At 38.2% G+C, this 21,545-nt stretch overlaps 2 protein-coding genes across 15 annotated transcripts in view; one reads left to right on the plus strand and one right to left on the minus strand.

Moving 5' to 3' along the window:
* The window catches only part of lama2 (laminin, alpha 2), a 224,143-nt gene extending 205,144 nt beyond the window's left edge, over positions 1 to 18,999 (plus strand). For all 10 annotated transcript variants that reach the window (XM_038726304.1, XM_038726303.1, XM_038726305.1 and 7 more), the window contains 14 exons: positions 3,426 to 3,577; positions 3,706 to 3,882; positions 4,926 to 5,109; positions 7,281 to 7,367; positions 10,617 to 10,729; positions 12,250 to 12,343; positions 12,730 to 12,825; positions 14,622 to 14,702; positions 14,914 to 14,991; positions 15,310 to 15,388; positions 15,569 to 15,697; positions 16,422 to 16,552; positions 17,217 to 17,436; positions 17,564 to 18,999. In XM_038726304.1, coding sequence (XP_038582232.1) covers positions 3,426 to 3,577; positions 3,706 to 3,882; positions 4,926 to 5,109; positions 7,281 to 7,367; positions 10,617 to 10,729; positions 12,250 to 12,343; positions 12,730 to 12,825; positions 14,622 to 14,702; positions 14,914 to 14,991; positions 15,310 to 15,388; positions 15,569 to 15,697; positions 16,422 to 16,552; positions 17,217 to 17,436; positions 17,564 to 17,724 — 1,782 coding nt within the window. In that variant the 3' untranslated portion in view covers positions 17,725 to 18,999. The remainder of the gene's footprint in view (positions 1 to 3,425; positions 3,578 to 3,705; positions 3,883 to 4,925; positions 5,110 to 7,280; positions 7,368 to 10,616; positions 10,730 to 12,249; positions 12,344 to 12,729; positions 12,826 to 14,621; positions 14,703 to 14,913; positions 14,992 to 15,309; positions 15,389 to 15,568; positions 15,698 to 16,421; positions 16,553 to 17,216; positions 17,437 to 17,563) is intronic.
* A 545-nt stretch (positions 19,000 to 19,544) lies between these two features.
* Positions 19,545 to 21,545, minus strand: part of LOC119908546 (regulator of G-protein signaling 6-like) — a 101,539-nt gene continuing 99,538 nt past the window's right edge. For all 5 annotated transcript variants that reach the window (XM_038726317.1, XM_038726316.1, XM_038726318.1 and 2 more), the window contains one exon: positions 19,545 to 20,833. In XM_038726317.1, the coding sequence (XP_038582245.1) occupies positions 20,783 to 20,833 (51 nt within the window). In that variant the 3' untranslated portion in view covers positions 19,545 to 20,782. The remainder of the gene's footprint in view (positions 20,834 to 21,545) is intronic.

Below are 21,545 nucleotides of genomic sequence, written 5' to 3' on the forward strand. Positions count from 1 at the left end.
CCACCAACTGGACTGGAGTGTGGAACCAGAGATTATTTTCAATACAAGGAGTACAGGCCTACATGCTCCAGACTTTTTGTCATTAAAAGTGTTGCTGTAAAATTAAATTTTACACAGAAATTTAAAAGGAGGGTAATCTAATGGATATAATATTTATCAAAGATATTAATCAACTTAATTTTGTAAGTTATGTCAGCTGAGAAGTTTACAGCAGAAACTTGAAAAACTCAATTTTGGGGTTTACTTAATTAAATATTACATTAAGTGTGTTTTTACATTTATTCATTAATAGACTATAGCTCTAACTTCAAAAATATAACTGGTAATATTTGTAATTTAATTGAGTAGCCTATAGGCCATGAAATTATGCTATATTGTTGTATTATAGATATCAGGGACAACTTGAAGTTCTAGCCTCCCATCTTTAATTTTTTTAACTGGCATGATGTTTACTTTTGGGTCTATTCTGTAGATTAAAATTGTGCTTTTATCATTTACTTTGTGTACCCAACTGTCATTTATAATATAAAAAATAGACCAACACCAAGCTACATGTTTTAGTTACATCAGTGTTTTCTTCATATTTGATGCTGCCATAAATGTTTTGTTTTTCAACAGTTAACCATTTTAAAAACACAGCTTGAGAGGCAGTTTAATTGAGTCACGGTGGCGCTGCAAATTCAAACATGAGAACCAATCAAAAGCATCAGAACAGCAACAAACTTTACTAAACAACTGTGGCTGGAAATGGCAAAGGAAGACGATGTGCACATGAAATACACACAAAGCAACAAAATGAATATTATTCAACATATAGCCAAGCTTTTTAAAGAAAATATTCAGATGGCATCTTAAACATTTTCATAAGAAATTGTGATTTAATTACATATTTTACCAGTCGGCCTAACTGTAACAGATAACACTTAACATTTACGTTTGTCTACAGTTGAACATTAAATGGTGTTCTTGGTATAGAATCATGGGAGCTTTATATTTACATGAGCATTAACAATAAGCTATGCAGAGTGGGAAATTAGGTTTGAATCATTGTATAATAGTATGCTGGTTTCTCTTAGTTTAGCATCCCCAAAAAAAGTGCAGACATAAGGCAACATAGTATCTTATAACTTCTTTAGGATTACAGTGATTAGTAACGCATTAGCATGATCAAAATGATTCAAATCATTATGCAGAAATATACATTTAAAATGCATTGCCAATAAAATAACCAAAGGCAAATGCCTATAACAAATAATAATAGAAACTGAATAAGCATGAAACAGCTCTAATACTTCAATGATTAATTTTATAAGTAACTGTAGGCCTAATACAGCCATTTTCACATTGTGGGGAAGTGAAAGCATCTTCTTCAGTGGAATTTTATAGGACAGTGAATCCAAACAATAAAGCACAACACAGGCTATGAACTGTAGGCTACTCCAGAGTTCCCAGTCACCACAAGAATAAAAGCATTTAACACAGGCTGTACAAAACATGACTTGAATTTACTCAATAAAGTTAAAATAGGAGTTACACTGACAATGGTGTACTGGTGGCGACGTACCTAGTGACGACGTGAGTGTCACACGGTTGTTAGGCGACGTAACTAGTTCAGATGTATTTAGTAGGCGTATATTTATACAGGAATTCGAACATACGCCGCCGTGACGTTGCCGCCGGAAGACGTTGATTCCATTCACTTGCCGCCAAGTCGCCGCCGGTCTCCGTCTGCCGTCCCAATCACTCCCATTCAAAAATACACACGGTCTGGCGGCGACGGCAGGGTAGACTGCTCCTTCTCCTTCTCCTGGTAATCCTCGCTCTGACACTATCCACCCGCCATACCCGCCATAGCTGTGCAGCCTCCGGTAATGTTTCTGCAGCTATATAACACCCGTCGGCACTTGCGGAGTTTCTCAACTCCGAAAACGTTTGAACACATTTTCGATTTGCTGCCAATTTTCGTAAAACTGCCGATCTTCGAAATCTACACAGTTGATTTCTCGCCTAAAAACTTCTCAGAAGTGTATTTAAAGTTCTGTTGTTGGCTTCTAAAGAATAAAACGGTTTGCATTAGGATCTATCATGTACGTAAGCCAAGATGAACGTCATCACGTTTTGTGTGCAGTGTCTTCTGGGATAAACCATATTTGGAAGTTCAACTTATATTTTATATATATATAAAGTTACTTAGGAAGTTATCCGTCAGGCAGAACATGTGCGGTGTAGGTCACAGTGTGTCCGTTAAGTCTGTTGTTTCCGCAACTGCTGGAAAAGTGAAGGCGGTTAGCGCTAGTTAACAGATCCCCGGTCTGTAAAGCACGGTTTTGGCTGCAGTGTAACGTTAGCTGAATTAGTAACGGAGCAACGTTAATTAGTTGCGTGTCATTACTACCAAACGTGTTGAGGAATGAGAACAGCAGGTTGAAGCTAAACTGGTGTCCTGTACACATACTGTACATCCTGCTAAGTTAGTTAAGTTAAATTATATTTCAGTGTCCAGAGGAGTCTGACAACTGGTTATTAAAGGAAGGACGCTGGTGACCACGGAGGAGCTGAGGCTACTAAAGTAAATCACGGATGTAAACTAGTCCTTTTAAGCAATTGAGGAGACATTTCTTATGAATTTTAATTAATTTTAAAAGTTTAGTTATTATCCAGAATTTACACAGAAAAAAAAAAGATGCATCAAGATGGATCGCTGCCCTCTTAACTGTAATCAAATCGAATCGTGAGGTGGCAAGAGATTTTCATCCCTACTGCCCAAACTGTATTCCCATTCAGTTACTTTAAAATGTCTTTTAATAGGCTACATTTTGTGAAGTGGTTGTCTTAAATTGTCCACTGCATCTGTTAGGGCCTGTCCATAGGCTCACCATTCATCTGTGACAACATCTGAGCCTCTTCTTATTGGTCAGCAACAGGTCTTCTCTTTCACCACCCTGACAATGAGTTTTCTTGATGTAATTATGTTGTTTTTGTGCTAAACTGCAAAATGTTCAAAATTCATACAGATTGTTCATAAAGTGAAGAAACATAAATAAAAGTTGTTTTCCTGCGCAAAATGTGTCACTTTACTTAAAGCAAACAATTACGTGTTATAAGGTCTTATAATTATTTCATATGGTATTATGTCCACCTGTAATATATTATACAGGGATAGATATTTTATCACTTTACTTCAAGCAAACAAAGACATGCTATATAACTTTAAACATTACTATAAGCTATTATTCCATTTTATATCACTAATTCTAAGTCAGATATCTCCTCTGCTTTAGCCTTTTAACACAGTAAAATTAGAAGAATTGTATTTTAAAGCCCTTCTCTTGTGCATCAACCTGGACTCCCCAGCTCTGTGTCCTGAGAGTAGTTTGGATATTCACATTTCCACAGCTAATAAAGTTTATCTCCAACTCCTGCAGCCCTACCTCTCAGTCATGCTGAACAAAGGCTCTCTGGAGGTCTTGGTGTTTACCGGCAGCCACAGTCCACGTCGTGTTATCAGACGACCTGAGCAAGGCATACTGAATGATGGCAGAGAGCACTCACTGCGCATAGAGAGGCTACCTGGCAGGTTGGTGTTTGTGTGTTTCTCTTCAGTCTGTGTTGATGTTTCCTGCCTGTGCAAGAGAATTTTTTTTCGCTGTTGAAGACTTTTACTATATAATCAATTTAATACTCTTTTTGTGTGTTTGCCACCAGATCTTTTGTAGTTCAGGTGGATGAGGAGGTCAAGAGGGAGGCAGCGCTTCCCAACGACCAGCCTGTGAACTTGCAGCGTATCTTCCTTGGTGGTATTCCTGCAGAAGTAGAGCTGATATCCAACAGAGCCAACGTCCCGTTCCAGGGATGTATATGGAACCTTATGATCAACGCTGTGTATGTAACATGTAGTCCTGTCTATTTCTTGAATCTGAAATAGAGACAAGTTGTTCTGAAAGCCCATAACACTTAGCAATTTAAGTACTGTGATAAAGTAAGTGTGAATCACATCCAAACCTAAGTTCTAGTGACCATGGCCACTTCCTTTTGTAAAGACCTGGTAGCAATGCGAACAGTATCAGTTTGTTTTTCCACTAAAAATCATCCATCATAGTGGTGAGATCTGATCAGATGAATTTTGATTTTGATATATCCACAGAGTAATATGGTTCTGACATCACAAGATAAATATGGGGCAAAAGAACAGAGTCAGCTTTTGAATTTGGACGTTTCTCTGCCCCTGTGTTCCACAATGTTAAAACACTGACATAGGCAAAACTGACCCATTGATTTTACTTCAATTGTTCACCTTAAATTCACCGCATACATACTCGATATTTCAAACCGGGCAGCATTATCTCACTTTCCTAATGTTTACCCAATAATGTTTTCTGGCAGTGGACGATCGGCCTCATACAGTTTGGTTAAAGCGTAGTTAATATGATTGCCTGAGGTCATGATGATGGTATAGATGATCATGATAAAGCCAGTGTCTCTTTCTCCCTGAACAGCAGTAATAGAGCTGTCCAACACCATAAACATACTCATATCTCAAATTATACACCCCATCTTTGTGTGTTTATGTTTGTGTGTTTGTCTATTGCTCACTTTCATTTCACCCCACCACCCTGCTGTTAACTTCTACCTAATTTACACCTGTTTGTCTGTCAGTAGGTCCTCATCGCTCCTTTTGTATATTTTCTGTGGTCGTACTTGAAGCATCTACCATGATGAATCTACATCAATTTGCATTAAATATAAATTATATTGTTTTGTTACTTCATTTAAAATAACTCTTACTATAATTCATTTTCTAGCACTCATACATGATCATAACATAGGAACCTTATCAGTGAACTGTGGCCCTGACTCTTGATCTTGTTATGGTGTTTGTCAGCTAAATATCTGATTTTAAATCTAATTGCCTGTCCATCTCTCAGTCTCTCAGATTTCTCCCAGCCCATGTCCTTTGAGAATGCAGAAATTGGCCAGTGCCCCAACCTCGCCCCACCGCCACCTCTTCCTCCTCTGCCAGAAGAGGAGGAGCTCGGGAAGGAAAAGGAGGAGTCAAAGCCACACAGTCAGACCCCAACCCCTGGTGCCCCACCTCCAGGTCCTCCAACTGTAAGTGGCTCAATTTAATGTGGGAACACACGCACTTGGACTGTTAAACACTCATAGTCATAACTTTCATCATTAATATTTTTCAGGAGAAAGTCTCTTAAGATATTAAAAATAAATGAAATATGTGGGTGAGTAAGCAAGGCATTATTTGCATTACAGTAGAAGGTCTTTATTCACAGTAATATAATTGCCATTACTTTTGTTTGCGCACAGAGAAAGCACACATGCACATAAGACACATACAGATATAGTACAGTAAAAAGAAGCCCATACGCCAATATACACACACACATTTATAGAAGCACACCCATGTCCTATTCCACCATATTCTTTTTTTCTTACGGTTACTCACATATACACACACCTATTTCTGTCTGATGAAATGCAGCCATGGCCTCGCCGTGTTAGCTTAACGCTTCATCACATAGCAGTTCAGCAGCCCATTAACTCTTCTTTATAGTCCCTTTAGCCTTGAGCCACTAAACTCCACCTCTGGCAGCCTGTCACGCAGTGCGGAGCCATGGCGCTACGCTAGGCTAACTGTGCATGACATTTATGCTTTATGAGCCCCCAGGAGCCAAAACACTCTCAGCTAACATTTAGCTGCTATGCTAAGATGCTGGAAGGCAGTGAGTCATTCACATCATTCCCTGAGAATCTGGATAGGCAAGATATATATCATAGATTTAACATTATAAGCCTTCCAGTAGTCATAGGTTATCAGTTACCCAGTTACCTACTAAACTATACCTCTAAAAAGACATTGATCATGAAGCACAGAGCCAAAGAGCTATGCCAGCTTAGCTATAACTCTGTGTTGTGTTGCTTTATGGGCTGTAAGTTCTTTGTGATATACAGCAGACTAAGGGCTGTAAGAAGCCATAGTTCTTAGATTCCCCATCTATATTATATGTTTATAACAGACCCTCTGCAGTAATTATCTTTATGATTCATGTTTTATTTGTTGAGTATTTTGTTATTGTTGATCCTGTTTACGCTTGGAACAGATTTACATTATGGCCACAACAAATTGCAATATACAAGCAAATGTCTCCTCAGACTTCAGAGGAAAACAGAGGACTTCATTTCAGAGGACATGACCTTTACTCCACCAACATTACTTTTTGCAGATTTGCAGACCAAAGTCTGAGTTAGCTTCCGGTCCACTGGCCTTTGTTCCAGTGTGGGGTTTTTGTATAGTGTGTGTCTTTCTTTGGTCTTTGGTCATGACATTGGATTATTCTGATGGCATTCCAAGCTACTCCGTCTTTATGCAATTTGAAAGCCTTGTAATTTAACTAATAATTCATTAATGCATGAGTTGATTTGTAGAGACAGATAAACTAATTAAACAGTAAATCAAAGTAAAACAAATCTTTTCTTCCTTCAGCAGAAAGTAGTTACCATTTTTGTATTTTAATGGAGTATGACATGTAGTTAAACACAAACCATTCTTCTTTATAATGCCAGTTTTATAATTGAAGGGCACAATTCTATTTTGAAAGGGCTGCGCTGTTGCACGATGTGACAGAGCTTTGCACACAGGTTGCAACATGTAGTTTTCATCAACAGCCAAAAGTTGAATCATAGCTGATAGTAAACAACAGTCTCACCATGTGCTTGAATAAAAAGGCGTCTCTATCTCACACTTTTCTGTCACCGCATATTCTGATTCTTGATGTTGTTGTGAGAACCAATTTAGAGGTTGAAGAGGCTCTATAAAGGGCACCTTACAGGCTCCAGTGACCAGATTCATTTAATTTTTAAAGAGTGTAATTCTTTTTTACTTGCTGTTCTGGTTGATAATATCATGACAACTACCTCTAATTACCCTTTTAAATTGCAGCTCTCTAATTTCCTTCCGTCACAAGTATAACAGAAGGTACATTCTCAGCTCCAACACAGGATTTGTTTTATTTGCTTACTTATTCTTCTCCAGAGGTGAGAAACTCTAACATTATCAGAGCCTAAAAAGGAAATAGAACCACTTGTTCAATATTCTTATAGTAATTACGCTTCGACTCAATGTAAAATAGGGAGCTAGAGTCTAAATGTTTCTCCATTGCTTCATTAACCTATTCGAGGGCTGTTTGTCATAAACACTGTCGCCATTCTGCCTCTGTGGCTACCACTAATCCTCTTCCTTCCACTCCCTGACTGCTGACCTGCAGAAGGCCACGCCCCCTGTCACACCTGCTGCCACACCTACTGTTGCTGCAGCCCCACCCACTGCTAAACAGGAGCCCGGTGCTGACATGGTATATACACACACAAACACACTTTTCAACACAGTTTGAAGGATAAGGCTGGTGATATTCTATATTGTTGTTATTGTTAACAAATTTAATGTAGAGACCAAAACCAACAGCGCATTAGTTCATCACTCAAAACTTCTGACTTCCATACCTTGTCTGTGGCACTCAGCAAAGTATATAAAAGGCCAAGTAATCACAGTGAACAACTGGTTACTAAAGTTATTAGCAAAAAGGAATAAATTGTATATTTGTTAGACTATTTTCAGTCAGTGTGCTAGTATTTACGAGCTTTATCGTTACACAGAGAATAGAAGTTAGTCGGATCAATACATTGCTGCTTTTGGTCTTTACATAGAATTTGTTGACAATAAGAAAAATATGGAATACCACCATACTTATTATTTAATGCACACACTTGAACACTCACCCCTCAGACTATTGTTTTTTGCTGTCTCCATTTACCTTCATGTCAAGGGCACTGGCTTTCTCGTAAACATTTATTGAACCCAATTCACCTGTTAACGGGAGATACTTAAAATAGAAAATAGCTAAATAAAAGTAAAAGCTTTCCAACATCTACCTACTTTTCAGGTCATTATTTTCCTTATGATCCCTTTAAATTGTTTCTACAATAGATTAGTAGCTGCAAATGTAAAGTTGTTTCACCTGCAGTATTAGTTGCCTTAAGCTTTTATAGATTCAATTCAAGACCTTCATTTGAAACACTATTAAGCAATATAGTGACCAGTGACATTGCTTAAGGAACATTGCACAGTCTTTAAATGGGTCATGAGTTGAGCTGTGAAACGTTTGTAGCAAAAGCTAATTACTACCACAAGCCTAAAGAGTAGCTTCTCTGAAATCTACAATAAGCAGTCCGGGGACTTTTGATATCTCAAGAGTGGTGGCAACACACAGGCTCACCTTCACTTGTACACACACACACACACACACACACACACACACTCTTAAACAAAATCCCGACTAAATTACTTCTGATTCTATTGGTCTGACCTCCAACCAAAGACTAGCCTCTCTGAATGGAAGACCATCTTCCTATTGTTAGCTTAATGGAAAGACGCAGAGGGATGAGAGAAAGGGAGGGAAGAAGACAAGGATGAAAGAGGATAGAAGACAGAAAGGGGAGAGATGTCAGTGAGGAGAAAAGGTGCAGCCATGAAGGAAGAGAAGGAAAGAGAAGGAGTGTCTTTCTGAACAGAGTGGTGCCTGCCTTTTGTAGGCTTAATGGAAAGACGGAGGAGAGGAAGCGGGAAAAGAATGAAAGGAGAGGGAAGGAAAGAGCTTCTGAGCAAGTGACATCTCCCTTTTGTTAGATGGGGGGAGAGAATGAGAACAGCAAAAATGAGGGAGGTTGAGGGGGTGGAGTGGATATGAGGACAGAGCCTGATAAGAGGTGAGTGTCAGCTGTAACAAAGCAAGGTCACGGTGTGGGGAATGTCTTCACTTGAAAGAGAACAAGAGAGGAGAGACACACACACACAGACAGACTTTCAATCGTCTCAGATGCTCCCCCCTCTCTCTAACTTTGTCTCAAAATTATACTGGAGGTATGGCAAAGCAGCTTTTTTACTTAATAGGAGATGTATTCAAGAGTGGAAAGGAGATGACTGAAAGGAGATAGGAAGAAGAGACTGGAGGAAAGGAGGGTATAAGAAGGAAGGAAGGTGTAAGAGCTGGGACAGAACAGGTGAGGACAGGGGGGAATTAACAACTTTGCAAGTAGTGAGAGTGGAGAGCATAAAGGAGTGGAGATCAGGTGAGGAAAGTAGAGAAGATGGAGGAGAGGAGGACACAAAATAGGCAAGATTGGGTAATAGAAAATGAATAGATGGGTAAAGAAACAGGTGAAGGTAGAGGAGATAGGACAAGATATGTAGGAGAGGAAAAGAGATGAGATGAGGAGGTGGTAGGTCAAGAAATGAAGAAGATAAGAGGAAAGATGATGACGAGAGGAAAGGGATGAAGAGATGGGAAGAGAGGAGATATGGCAAGGTGGGAAAAGTCAGAAGACCAAGAGAAGAGCACGGAGAAAATAAGACATTAAGCAAAAGTGTGGAGGATGCAATGAGGAAGTACTAGATCAGGAGAGGTGGAAGAGGTGTGGGAAGTATATAGCAGGAGAAAAAACATCAAAGGTAAAAAATAATAGTAAAATAAAAGTGGAAGGAGGAGGACTTGGAAGTACAGGGAGGTAGCAGGAGCAGCAGTTAGAAGATAGCAGAAGCAGAGGAAGATATGAAATGAGGGGGATAAAGAGAAGGTGAAGAAAGAGGAGTTGTCAGGAAGAATAAAGTAGAGAGTAGGAAATAATGAGAGGTGAGGTGAATAGAAAAGGAATAAAATGAAGAGGAAATCTAAGAAAGTGAGATGAACGGAGAGTATTTTAGAGAAAGTAGCAGATGGGAGGACAGGAAGAAGACATAGACAAGGGGAATACATATGTGGGAAAGGAGGACTAAAGAATAGAAAGAAGAAAACTGTAGGAGAAAGGGAATAAAAAGAACAGTCACAAAAGTTTCCTTTACTTGTATTACAACACTGACACCTCCTGGTCACTGGCGGAAGTGCACCCTGTAAAATGGCAAGCTGCACATCTAATACTATGCTTACCCACTGCCAAAGTGAAACCCAAATCAAATGGAAATCAGACTGTAGTGTGTGATGTTTGGTTCAAATTAAAAGAAAATATGGGCAGGATTTATGAGAATACAACTCCAGGAGGGTCCATTTATTTGAGAACAGTGTCAGCCAAATCCACCTTGGAAGTGACTGATTTGAAGTGATAAAGAGGAGACAGTGATGAAAGATGATTGCAATTAAGCAGATTTTAATATGCTATACAGTAGTGCAGCACATTATGCTGTACCTCTACTTACCATTTGAAATATTCAGTATGGTAATTGACACTATAAAAATCGCTATAATGATGGTGTAGTGTGTGTGTGTATATATATATATATAGTTTTGTTTAAAATTGAAATGTATTAACAATTTTTCCAAGGCCTCACTTATAAATCTACAAGAATTTAATCTCACTTTAAACTCTTCATATACCTGTTTTATATACAGAACAGTTTGCAGTTCTGACTAGCCCTTTAGGGCCCTGCAGCTCAGAAGCAGAAACCCTATTAGTGTGATTGACATGTGTTTTGCTCAAGTGTTAAGGTTCCTGTTGATGAGAGGTAATGGGAACCCTGTTAGTGTAACTGACACGTTATGTCCAATCTCCAGGATTCCTGTGCATCAGCTGTGGCCCCGACAGCACTCGAGAAGGCTTATCAATTTGGACTGACCTGGAACAGCCATATGAGCTTTGCTTTTGATGACACCAAAGTCAGAGAGAAGTATGTATTCAGATTAAATTATAATATATATAATTTATTGTTTTATCTTGTGGGACTGCCCTTCAGTGCAGCACACACAATGTTGCTTGTGAGGACATGTACATGGTTTTCAGATTTGGTTGTATTGTAAGGTGAAACACGGTGCAAGTTATAAAGCACCTGCCACAGATAACAGACTGAACTTTTTGAGAAATTTCCAACACTGACATGAATTAGCAATGGCAATGTTCGTGGAAATCAAAACAACATTTACAAAAATATAAACATTACAAAAATCTTCAGTGTTCACAGATGTAAAATGATAAAGTATTTGGATAATTTACTTCAGCTGTAGTTTGTTGAGCTGTAGCCTTATTTGAGCGACTCCATATAGTGTTTATTTTTAATATTTAATATTTTTTAAGATCTTTATTTGTATGGAAAATCTTAATTTGTAAAGTAACCATCAAATGAATATTGTGGAGTGTAAAGCACAATATTTGCATCCAAAATGATGTGAATAAGCACAAATCGTATATACTCAAGTAAAATACAAGTACTGTTGTGTTTGTACACTTGTAAATATAGCTATATACCAGCTTCATCATGTAACATACTCAACACAGCAAACTCTGACCCCATGTGTGGGTGTGTTTGTGTGCATCTTCTCAGGTTTTGGCTTAGGAAGGAAAACAGAAGTGAGTGAGTGAGAGTTATACTAGCACAGATGTACAGCAGGTCAAAATCCAGGGAAACATCCTCTGTAACTATTGCATTTCTGAACCAACGCTGTAAATACAAATTGTTTCACAAACTGACTTCACAAAAACTAAAACATGATGGAAAGATAAAGGAATTAATTCCATACATGTATTTATGTACATATCTAATAGTTTTGTTGCCCAAAGACTGTTCTGGGGATTAGACTTACTGGACGTTCTCTCTAAGCAATAGGGTAGCCTGCTGTCCAAATCAAAATATATCTTTCATTATTCTGCATCTGTCAGTGCTGGAAAACATGATCAAATGCTAAGGTAGGTGTCTGACTCACTTAAAACTGCAATTTGTCTTCCATGTTGTTTTCTCTAATATTCCACGCTTTGCCTTGCTGAATACAAATCATTTCATTTGTATATTTTTCATTTGGTTGGGAAATTATGCTTGTGCTTACTAAGTACAAAGAGATTTTTAGACATTTACATGTAAATCAACAGCCGAAAAATTTTAATGGAGAATTAACTGCATACATTGGTAGGAAAAATATTACTATTACCTGTGCTGGAAATAGCTTTTCTACAGAGCCCCTAAAATCCTGCAAGGTTATATTTTTTATTTTGTGCTCACAAGTTATTATCTTGTGCACACGAGTTAAATATCTCCTTTGGGGACTTGAGGGGCATTGTACTTTTTTATATTGAAATGCTAACAATCCAGTATTTTCTTCCCAGTATTCTGATAAAAATGCAAAGCTCTGATCTGATTTACTTTGCATTTGGTAAATATTTTATTGGTGTAATCATTCGTTTGTATGTTTGTCTAAGGCTAATATTGGAGTTTGAGCTGAGGACAAAGGAGGAGTCGGGTCTTGTTCTCTACATGGCAAGAATCAACCATGCTGACTTTGTTGCCATACAGGTATCCATCTATTGCTCTGACTGTCATTGTATAAGTTAATTTTTTCCCGCTTGTCCCATGGTTCTAGTAATCTTTAAAAGTTCAACTTAAGTTGGTCTAGGATAACACAAGCTGCTTCTTTGTATGTCAAAGCACAGTCTTTAACTCTATTTCACCACCTCTTACTGAAATAAACTTCAGCTCTGTGTACATCAGAAGAACAGTGCCTACTTCATTTTTTGCTATAAATGATTTGAGCAGATCTTCAGATGGCTCGCAATGTGTACAAACTGTGAACTCAGATGTACAGAGGCTGAATTTGTTTGTCTGTTGTCTGTTTCACCAAGGCAACATTAACCATGTCAGCTTGTCATCCCTCCATCATTACTCTCTCTCTCTTCCTGTAGATCAAGGACAGACAGGTTTGTCTGGGTTATGATCTTGGTCATGGAAACATTTCTGGGTGCGTCCCCTTCTCCATCAATGATGGGAACTGGCACAAGGTAGGACAGTTCTTCAGTCTTCCATTCATACTTTGATTGTTTGACAGATTCTCCAATTTGTTCGCCTGTTTATTCATTTATTCACCATGAAGGAAATAACTTTGAACTGAATACACTTTCAGGACTATACTCTTTAAAATACAGTATTTTCCCCCTTCATTTCGCTGTGTATGTGTGTGAATACCACCAGGGCCCGTATTCATAAAAATCTTAATGCAAAGAGTAGCTCCTAGTGACAAAATTCTAAGAAAATTCTTAGAAATGTGGGTTTTTACTCACTTAAAATTAAAGAAATCCTAGTAAAGAAAAATGTAATTCAGAAAGCATCTTAACCCTTAAAAGAGGTCTTAAGGTCAAATTTGTTAGGAGCACGGACGAGGACTTTTAAAAGGCTTAAGAGTTTCTTTAGTAGAGGAGAAAATGGCAGAAAGACGAAGAGGGAGAAGAAATGTGTTGCGGACAATGGATGAATGGATGATTAATCAGATGTTATAGATTAGATCGTGCAGGGATCATGTTCGTGACTGATCTTATTAGAGACGCGCTAACATCTCCAACACAGCGCAGGAATGCCATAGCGCCAGAAATGAAAGTAATCACTACATTACGATATTTGGCAACTGGGAAAATGCAACAATGCATCAGTGATGATTTGGGTCTGTCACAACCTTCTGTAAGCAGAGTGATCACACAAACAATTACAGCACGTTCATTTCGTTTCCACTGGACATTCCCACCTTGCAGGCTCAAAAAACTGCATTTATGAGTATAGCAGGCTTCCCTGGTGCGCACATGCAGGGGGATTGAACCATTAATAGTTTGTGCTATATGCTCCCACGTCTGCTTCTTGCCCCGTGCTGTGACACCCGGCCCGAATTTTCCTTTTAGATTGGCCTTGTGTTCATCCACTAACTGGGCTAACAGTAAAGACTGTTCCTCTGTCCAGTTGGGCTTTCTCGCCCTTCTTGGTTTTGATTCCATGTTTGATACATTAAAACCATCACTTAAATAGACATGCCAGCAATCAATTTTTATCATTCTAAGCCAATCATATACCTTATAGGAAATTAACAGCATGGTAAATAAAAAACAGGATCTATATACACATATATAATGTGTGTGTGTTTGTGTGTGAGAATCATCAGAAATATTATCAGAAATAGGAAATATTACGCATGTAATTTCCAAAGTGAAGGCTTAGAATAGAACCTATACTTAAAATCACTCTTTTTTTCCTTCTTGGACAACCAACCAATCACAGTCTTCAAAAGGTTGTGTCATACATAGCAACGGGGTCAACCCTGCCTCCTCACTAAGATGAAAGTTTTTGTCTTTTCCTTGCTCAGAGTTGCTCTCAGATCAGTCCCTGAACGCTCCTAAGCAAAAGTTTTTAAGCTAAATTAAGAGTTTTCTGAAATGATTCTTAGAATCTTTATGAATACGTGTTTATTAGAAACAGTTTTAATTTACTGATATTTTTAGAGGTTCAATGGCAATTCGGGTCTTCGCTTTTATATGTGGCAGTCTGTTTTAGACATAAAGCTGCTGTAATTTCACTATTTCTTAAGCCACAGCTTCCTTGCTTTCTGGAATCCAGAACATTTGGTCCTGGATTTTTCACAGAAAGTCGCACTTTACAGAGGAATTAGCCACTTTGTTACAGTGTTATCTTAATTTCAAGTGACGGTACACAAAGGCAACATTTGTTTGTATATCCAAAACATGTAGTTTCTGATACTGTGAAAGGACAGTACTTCTTTCATTCCTCTCTGCATCTCCTTTATTTTTCCTCTCAGATCCGTGTGAGTCGTAACAAGCAGAGAGGTCTACTTATGGTTGATGGGCGATACAGTAAACAGATGATCAGTCCGAAGAAGGTACGTTATTTTTTTTTCTATTGTAATCACTTATTCTCTATGTATCTATGTAACTGCACATACAAGTAAATTACATGGTAGACTAGTAATAAGAACAGTGAAAAATTGAAGACAAATAATCCAGTAATACACCTCAGATTGTATTTGTTGCATTTGTCAATCATGTTTTTAAAAGGATTGTTTTATTAATAATGAATCTTCTTCTTACCAGGCTGACCTGTTAGATGTGGTGGGAGTACTGTATGTTGGTGGATTACCAAAAAACTACACATCCAAGAGAATAGGACCGGTAAAAAAAAAACAACAAAGAAAAACTTTTTTTTTTTTATTAACAAAAGTAACAAGTCTTTTCATGCTATATTTCTATTTTGTTCTTCAATTCAACTAGTTTCATTCAATTTCTAATGTAACAATCAACTAAGAAGAGTTTATTTAAGATGTCCAATGTTAGTCCTCTTCGGACTTGTGGCCTGTTTCCCTGAAAGTGGATATCGGTCGACATGATTTGCAGTTACACCTGAATACTGACATTGGAGGGATTGTTGGTTAATGGTTATGAGTAATTATTTTGTTAGATTGAACCCAAATGTTCTTTCTTTGTTCCCAGATTCTCTACAGTATCAATGGATGTATCCGTAACTTTAAGATGGTGGGAGGCCCTGTAAGCACCAAGGCAGCTGCCACAGGTAATGAATTTGTACTGTATGTATGACTGTACATATGTTACATGTTACACACTCAATGAAACCATCAATAATTGGGTTAGGATTGTCACTTGTTTCTTAAATATTTAATAACACTACAAAGTAGGCATTTAGATTTTTCCCTCCAATTATTTAACCCCTCTCCTCCTCCTCTTTGCCTAGGTCGCTCTGAAGTCATTGAGGACTTTAAATTGAATATGGCCACGCCCACTTCTAGTCACATGGTAGGGAGGTGCTTTGTTGCTACTGAGACAGGCACCTATTTTGACGGCACTGGCTTCCTGAAAGCAGGTGAGACCAGACACGGACAAGCCACTTGCATGCTTGTATGGTTGTGAAATGTAAACATTAGTTGTGAAATCTTGTTTGCCTAATATGGGGTTAGTTACTGTATGTAGTTGTGAGTGTCTAGCAACAACCTAACAGTGACCTACAAACCATCTAGTGTAACCCCAGCAACAGTCTAGTTTAATTCAGGAAGAAAACGTTACACATAATACAGCATCACAGCACACAAAATTGTGAGTAGCTACTAAGGAATGACCTGATAACTAATGAATCGTTAATAAGTAGTTAGTCAATAACTCCTGAATGGAGGACTGAATAGAGTTTTTGTTCTAAGTAATCCCTTATTACTTCATGATTTTGACAAGTCGCTATGGAGTTTTTAAATTCACGTGACGAGTAAAAACTATGCAGCTATTTGTCTTTATCATGAAGGAATCAGGGATTACTTAGTATGATGCGTTAATCAGAAATGACTCAAAGTGGTCAGTATGTTGATTCACAGATATTAAGTAATCATTACCTGATTTCATTAATAGTGTATCTCCCAGTAAGTTCTCTAGTGAATGATCTTAGTCCTCCATCTGAGTAATCAGATTGTTCCTGATTTGTTCCTTAGTAACTACTCACACCTCTGTGTACCGTGTTGTAAAGTGTTACCAAATTTTCTTCAGAAACTTGACCGTTTTCATGTTATAAAAGGTGAATACCAATCTCTCCCTCTCTCTAGTCTCTTCTTACAGGGTGGGTCTAGATGTGTCAATTGCATTAGAGTTCAGAACCAGCAAAACCAATGGAGTGCTTTTTGCCATAAGTAACCAAGCCAACGATGGACTCGGACTGGAGATTGTCCAGGGCAAGGTACATACCTAAGTTCAATACCACACAATATTGAGGCCTAAAGACTGGAAACAGGGAAACAGTTAGCCTGGCTCTGTTCAACCACAACAAAGTTTGCTTACCAGCACCCCTTAAGCGCACTACATCTTGTTTGTTTAATCCTTACAAAAATCACATGTAAACCACCATGTAAAAAACAACAACTTGCCATTTTACCAGGGTTTATGTTGTTAGGTGTTGCCAGGAAACCAGCAGAAGATGTGGCACATAATCCTTCCTAAAATGGCAAATTGTCATTTTTGCACTTGAGGTTTTGGACGGATTAAACAAAGGGATACAGAATAACATGTTGATTAGTGAGCTTTAGAGGTGCGGGTAAGCTGATTTAGTTATGGCTGAACAGAGCCAGGCTAGCTACATTTATCCATTCTTTGTGCTAAGCTAACAGACAGTTGTGAGTGGTACTGTATTGATCTTCTCATCTAACTCTCCGCCAGAAAATAAGTGTACTTCCTAAAGTCAAACTATTCCGTATAATGTATTTTAAACTTTTATGATGCAGATTGCAGATAGTATATGCAGTATTTAGATACAATGAGAAAAATACAGATACAAATCTAAATGGATACCTATAGACTGATAATGCAATAAAGCTATATTTGAAGAATTTATTTCCTTTCCATAGCTGCTCTTCCACGTTGACAACGGAGCTGGACGAATCACAGCCGAGCACATGCCTGAGGGCGAGGGCTTCTGCGATGGCCAGTGGCACTCTATCACTGCCAACAAGCTTCGCCACAGGGTGGAGCTGGTGGTCGACGGGAAGGAGAGCCAAGCAGAGAGCCCTAACGCACGCTCCAACACATGTGACACCAATGACCCCATCTATGTCGGGGGATATCCTGGTATGACTGCCTTCTGAACACATGAAATAATACTTGCGCATACATAGAAATATGTATACGTTGTACCTTACTGCACAAACAGAAACACACTGTGGGGTGACATGTCTCTGTTTTATTACCCTCTTAGATGGAGTTCGTCAGGCAGCGCTCTCTACCAGCACATCTTTCAGAGGTTGTTTGAGGAACCTGAAGATCACCAAGGCTTCAAAGACCATGGATGTGCAGTTCAACAAGGCTCTAGAGATCAAAGGAGTCCAGCCTCTCTCCTGTCCTGCTGTAGCTGCTTAACCGGTACCTTAGCGCATCCACTTTGTTTCCTCTAATACAGTACTTCTTCAAGGAGCTACACAGGGCACCATGTTTATAGATAATGTAAATTCATCCCGTCTATTGAAATAAATGTTGCTGCCAGGTGGTCACTGACTAGTGTATAGTATGTACCTACCTGTGATAAAAGGCAAACACACTATCCAGAGAAGACACATGGGAACATCTGTGTTTGGGGCAACCAGCATGCAAAGCTACCTGGTGCCGTTTTCAAAGTGTAAGAATCAAAAAAACACCCTCAAAATCTCAGTTCACCGTCACATATTCAGTACGAGACCCTGACTTTATGTACAGTGTAAGGCTCTGACCAATAAATCTACAATTGCTATAAACTGAGGTCTCAACATGTTTTAAAGTGCATTTCATAGTTTGGCTACCAAGTTTACATGAAAGAAGGTGTTAAGATCTGTGCTGTGGTTACAGGTGCTCACAGTCCTAAAGCTAATTATATTTTGGAATATGTGATTATTAAATTAACTTTTTTTCCCCCCCATTGAAGTCCCTCTTGCAGAGGTAGAACGGAGTATGTTTCTTTCAATTATATTTGTTACACAAACTTCTCTGGATAAGATTCAAAAACTACAATTTATTTCTTTGTTTGAATTTCCTACATTTGTCCTTCATAAACCTTGTTCCCAGAGAATTGTTTGAGAAAGCCTGACTCACTTATCCACTGATGTTCACTTTCTTCATAAAAGAATAGTTAACACAAAAATGAACATTGTATAGTCATTACATTCTCACCCTCTAAATCATAAATAAGAGTACATTTTTCAGCCCTCTGTACTTTAGAGTTCTTAAAATGACAAACCAGTTTATACCAACAGTTCTAAAGCCAGAAGAAACTCTGTTCCAAGTGTCAAGTATTTATTTCATTACCTAATTATCTAAGCAATTACATGGAGAGCCTACTTAATTAATAACCCAATAACATGAATACAAGGAAATTTTTTGTCGATTGTTTTCCATAAAGTTAAATACAGTAGAAACTCTGCGTGTTGATAATACTACTACTAAAATGTTAAATTTTTGGGTGCATTATTCCTTTAACATTCAACACTTTATTAGGGGAAAATCTCATACACAAGCTGATTCTTGTATAACTTTTCAGTAATAGAGATATCAAATTGAAGGTACAAGGTTTCTGCAGGACACTAATGACACTGTATGTTCTGCATGGTGTGGCTGAAAATACTTCTGCAGCTGTTTCTGAAATATATTCTTGATAGCATCACACCGATTGTCCTGTCCTTCTTTAAACTGAAGAATATTATGATTAAACAAATTATGTTGAAATGCATTTTTCAGAAATAAGGAGAAATCTTTAAACTGTCAGGACACCATTCCTGAAATTTTTATTGAATAAAATGTTTGTTTTAGATTGTCTTTTTCAAGTCTTAGACAGTGTTACATTTTTGGGATATGGGTGATAATTTTAAGAATTAACTTAAAGTACTATGCTGTTATCAAAGTTAGTGGGATTATTTCTAAATGCTTGCCATTCTGATTTTTTTTTATTTTTTTTTATTCTGTATACTGTGTCCAAGTTAGCGAGAGATGAGAATTAATCTTGAGACATTTACCAGCACTTACTTTCCAAATGCACTAGAGGGCGGTATGTGAATACAAAGAGCCAAGATGTACCTGTTCTTCATTACCCCAGGTATGTTCTGGAAACTTGAATATTTCCCCAATTCATGGAATATAAAGGTGGATTTCTTTGCAGCTCCTGGAGGAATTAACAGACACATATGAAATAATGGGCCAAATCCCTCTCTTCATTGTGCATTACTCTTTTATTATCGTGGTCCTCTTTACATAAGGTGAAGAATGGTTAGATGTCGGCCCAATAAACCTTGTTGTGGCCGCCTATAGTGGAATGTTCAGAAGAAAAGAATAAAGCCTGACATTATATCAAATCACTTATTTAAAGTCATACACCTGTCTCTGATAAATGCTCAATCTGTCCTTAACTTTTTTTACACCTCTGTCTGTTTAGTGAGTTTGTCACAAGGCTTTGTTGAGAAATGCTTGTTAAAAACAATTACAGTGGCAGTGGTAACATATGAAATTTTAAGAAATAACCAGAACTGTGCTTTTTGTTATCTGTTGATGACTACTGCAGGTGAAAACACTCTGTCTTATCTGCCCTATAGGTGCCAGATATAATATAATAATAATAAATAAAATAAGAATTTTCCTGTTACCTGTTTTGCAGGAACGGCAGGTCACAGTGTTTAGAGGAGAAATTATACAAGTTGTCACTGGTAGTTTTAATCAGTCTGTAATAAGCATAAAACAGAAATAAGTTTATATGATAATTCTAAAATATAAACACACATTGTGACCAACTAAACCACTATTGGACACAGAAGTATGTGAATCTTGTGTCATCCCACATTAATTGATTGATCAAAAAGCTCTTACTAAAAAGTTGGTGTACCGCTCCACCTGTTCCACCATTAAAGCAGAAAGTCTGACTGCCATCAGTGTGATGATTGAGCAGTTCAAGAGCACGGTCATCCCTCTTTCTTTTATATCATTCTAGTGAATGACGTGAAGATAAAACGGCTAGCTACAGCATTAATCTAAGTCTCATTTTGATGGCATTCAAGCATTCTGTGTTTATATCACTGAAAGTAAAGCATAAGCATCTTCAGCTACCATAGAAACATGAGTGTAGATACAGAAAAACAAGACAAACAAGAAAGCCTAGCGTGGTGCAGGCTTTTGAGTAGAAACCCCCTAAGAAGAGTAGCATTGTTTGTCATCTACACTGTGACAGCACTGTCCTGGATTCAGGTCTGGTGACTTATTGCATGATGTCGGTCTTCTTGAACTGATCTGAGGTGATTTTCAAACGTGGTTGCAGTCCAGTCCAGCAGTCTAGGCTCGTTGGTGGCGCCCTCACCCGCCTTCCACAGCCACACCCAAATACCCCAGGGTCCTTTTCCACCTGCTTGCCAGGGGTAAGCAGCTCTTCTGGGTATGGTTCCTCCTACTCTTAATCCAGGCCTTGTCAGGACGACTGCATGAGACCGGTCAGTCGTTTGCCCGTCAGTGACTTGCCCTGGTACAAAGTAGAGAGAGCAAGGGAGGTGAGGGTGACGGCCGTCAAAATGTCATCAAGTTAAAAGCTTTCCTGAGGATTTAGAAAAAGCATTGTGGGAGGAAAAGTGAAACTGGTTTGCTAACAAAGATAGCAAAAGTCAAAGTTGTGATGTATGTTTAGTAGACATTAAACACATGATTGTCAGTAAATGAACAACAAAATCAGTGATGTGACAAGGAAATGTCATTGTGGACTACAAGACTTGCATAACATTTATTGATTGATTGATTCTTTTCCTACGTGTTCATCATCTACAGAGAAATGAGTTTGGTTTGTGAGAAAGAAATAATAGTGGTCACGCTTCCATGAATCAAGAGAGCAAACAAAACTCCTTACACAGAAGTAGTGTAGAGCACAGGGATGTCTTAATTCCTTCTATTCTGCATGTGCTCTTCAATACTCCTGCAAGCACCTTTTTGTTTATGGTAATAAAGCTGGACAAATTAATTAATGCAATGAAGAACTTGTTCCCCTCAGTCAACTAATCACCAGACCATTTCTTGAAACCAATATTAAGAGAAGGAACATGTCCCCTCAGGGAAGGAGACAGAGTGCATTAGTTTGAATTATCGAGCACTTGCAATAGTTACATTAAAACGTTTGCAAGTACAAATTAAGCTTGTAGCTTTCATGATTATAACAGTGGGCAAAAGTAGCAAAAATAAGCCTG

Source organism: Micropterus salmoides, unplaced genomic scaffold, assembly GCF_014851395.1.
Source record: "Micropterus salmoides isolate LMB-PRFRI ecotype aquatic unplaced genomic scaffold, ASM1485139v1 Ms_hic_scaffold_18, whole genome shotgun sequence".
Classification (NCBI taxonomy): Eukaryota; Metazoa; Chordata; class Actinopteri; order Centrarchiformes; family Centrarchidae; genus Micropterus; species Micropterus salmoides.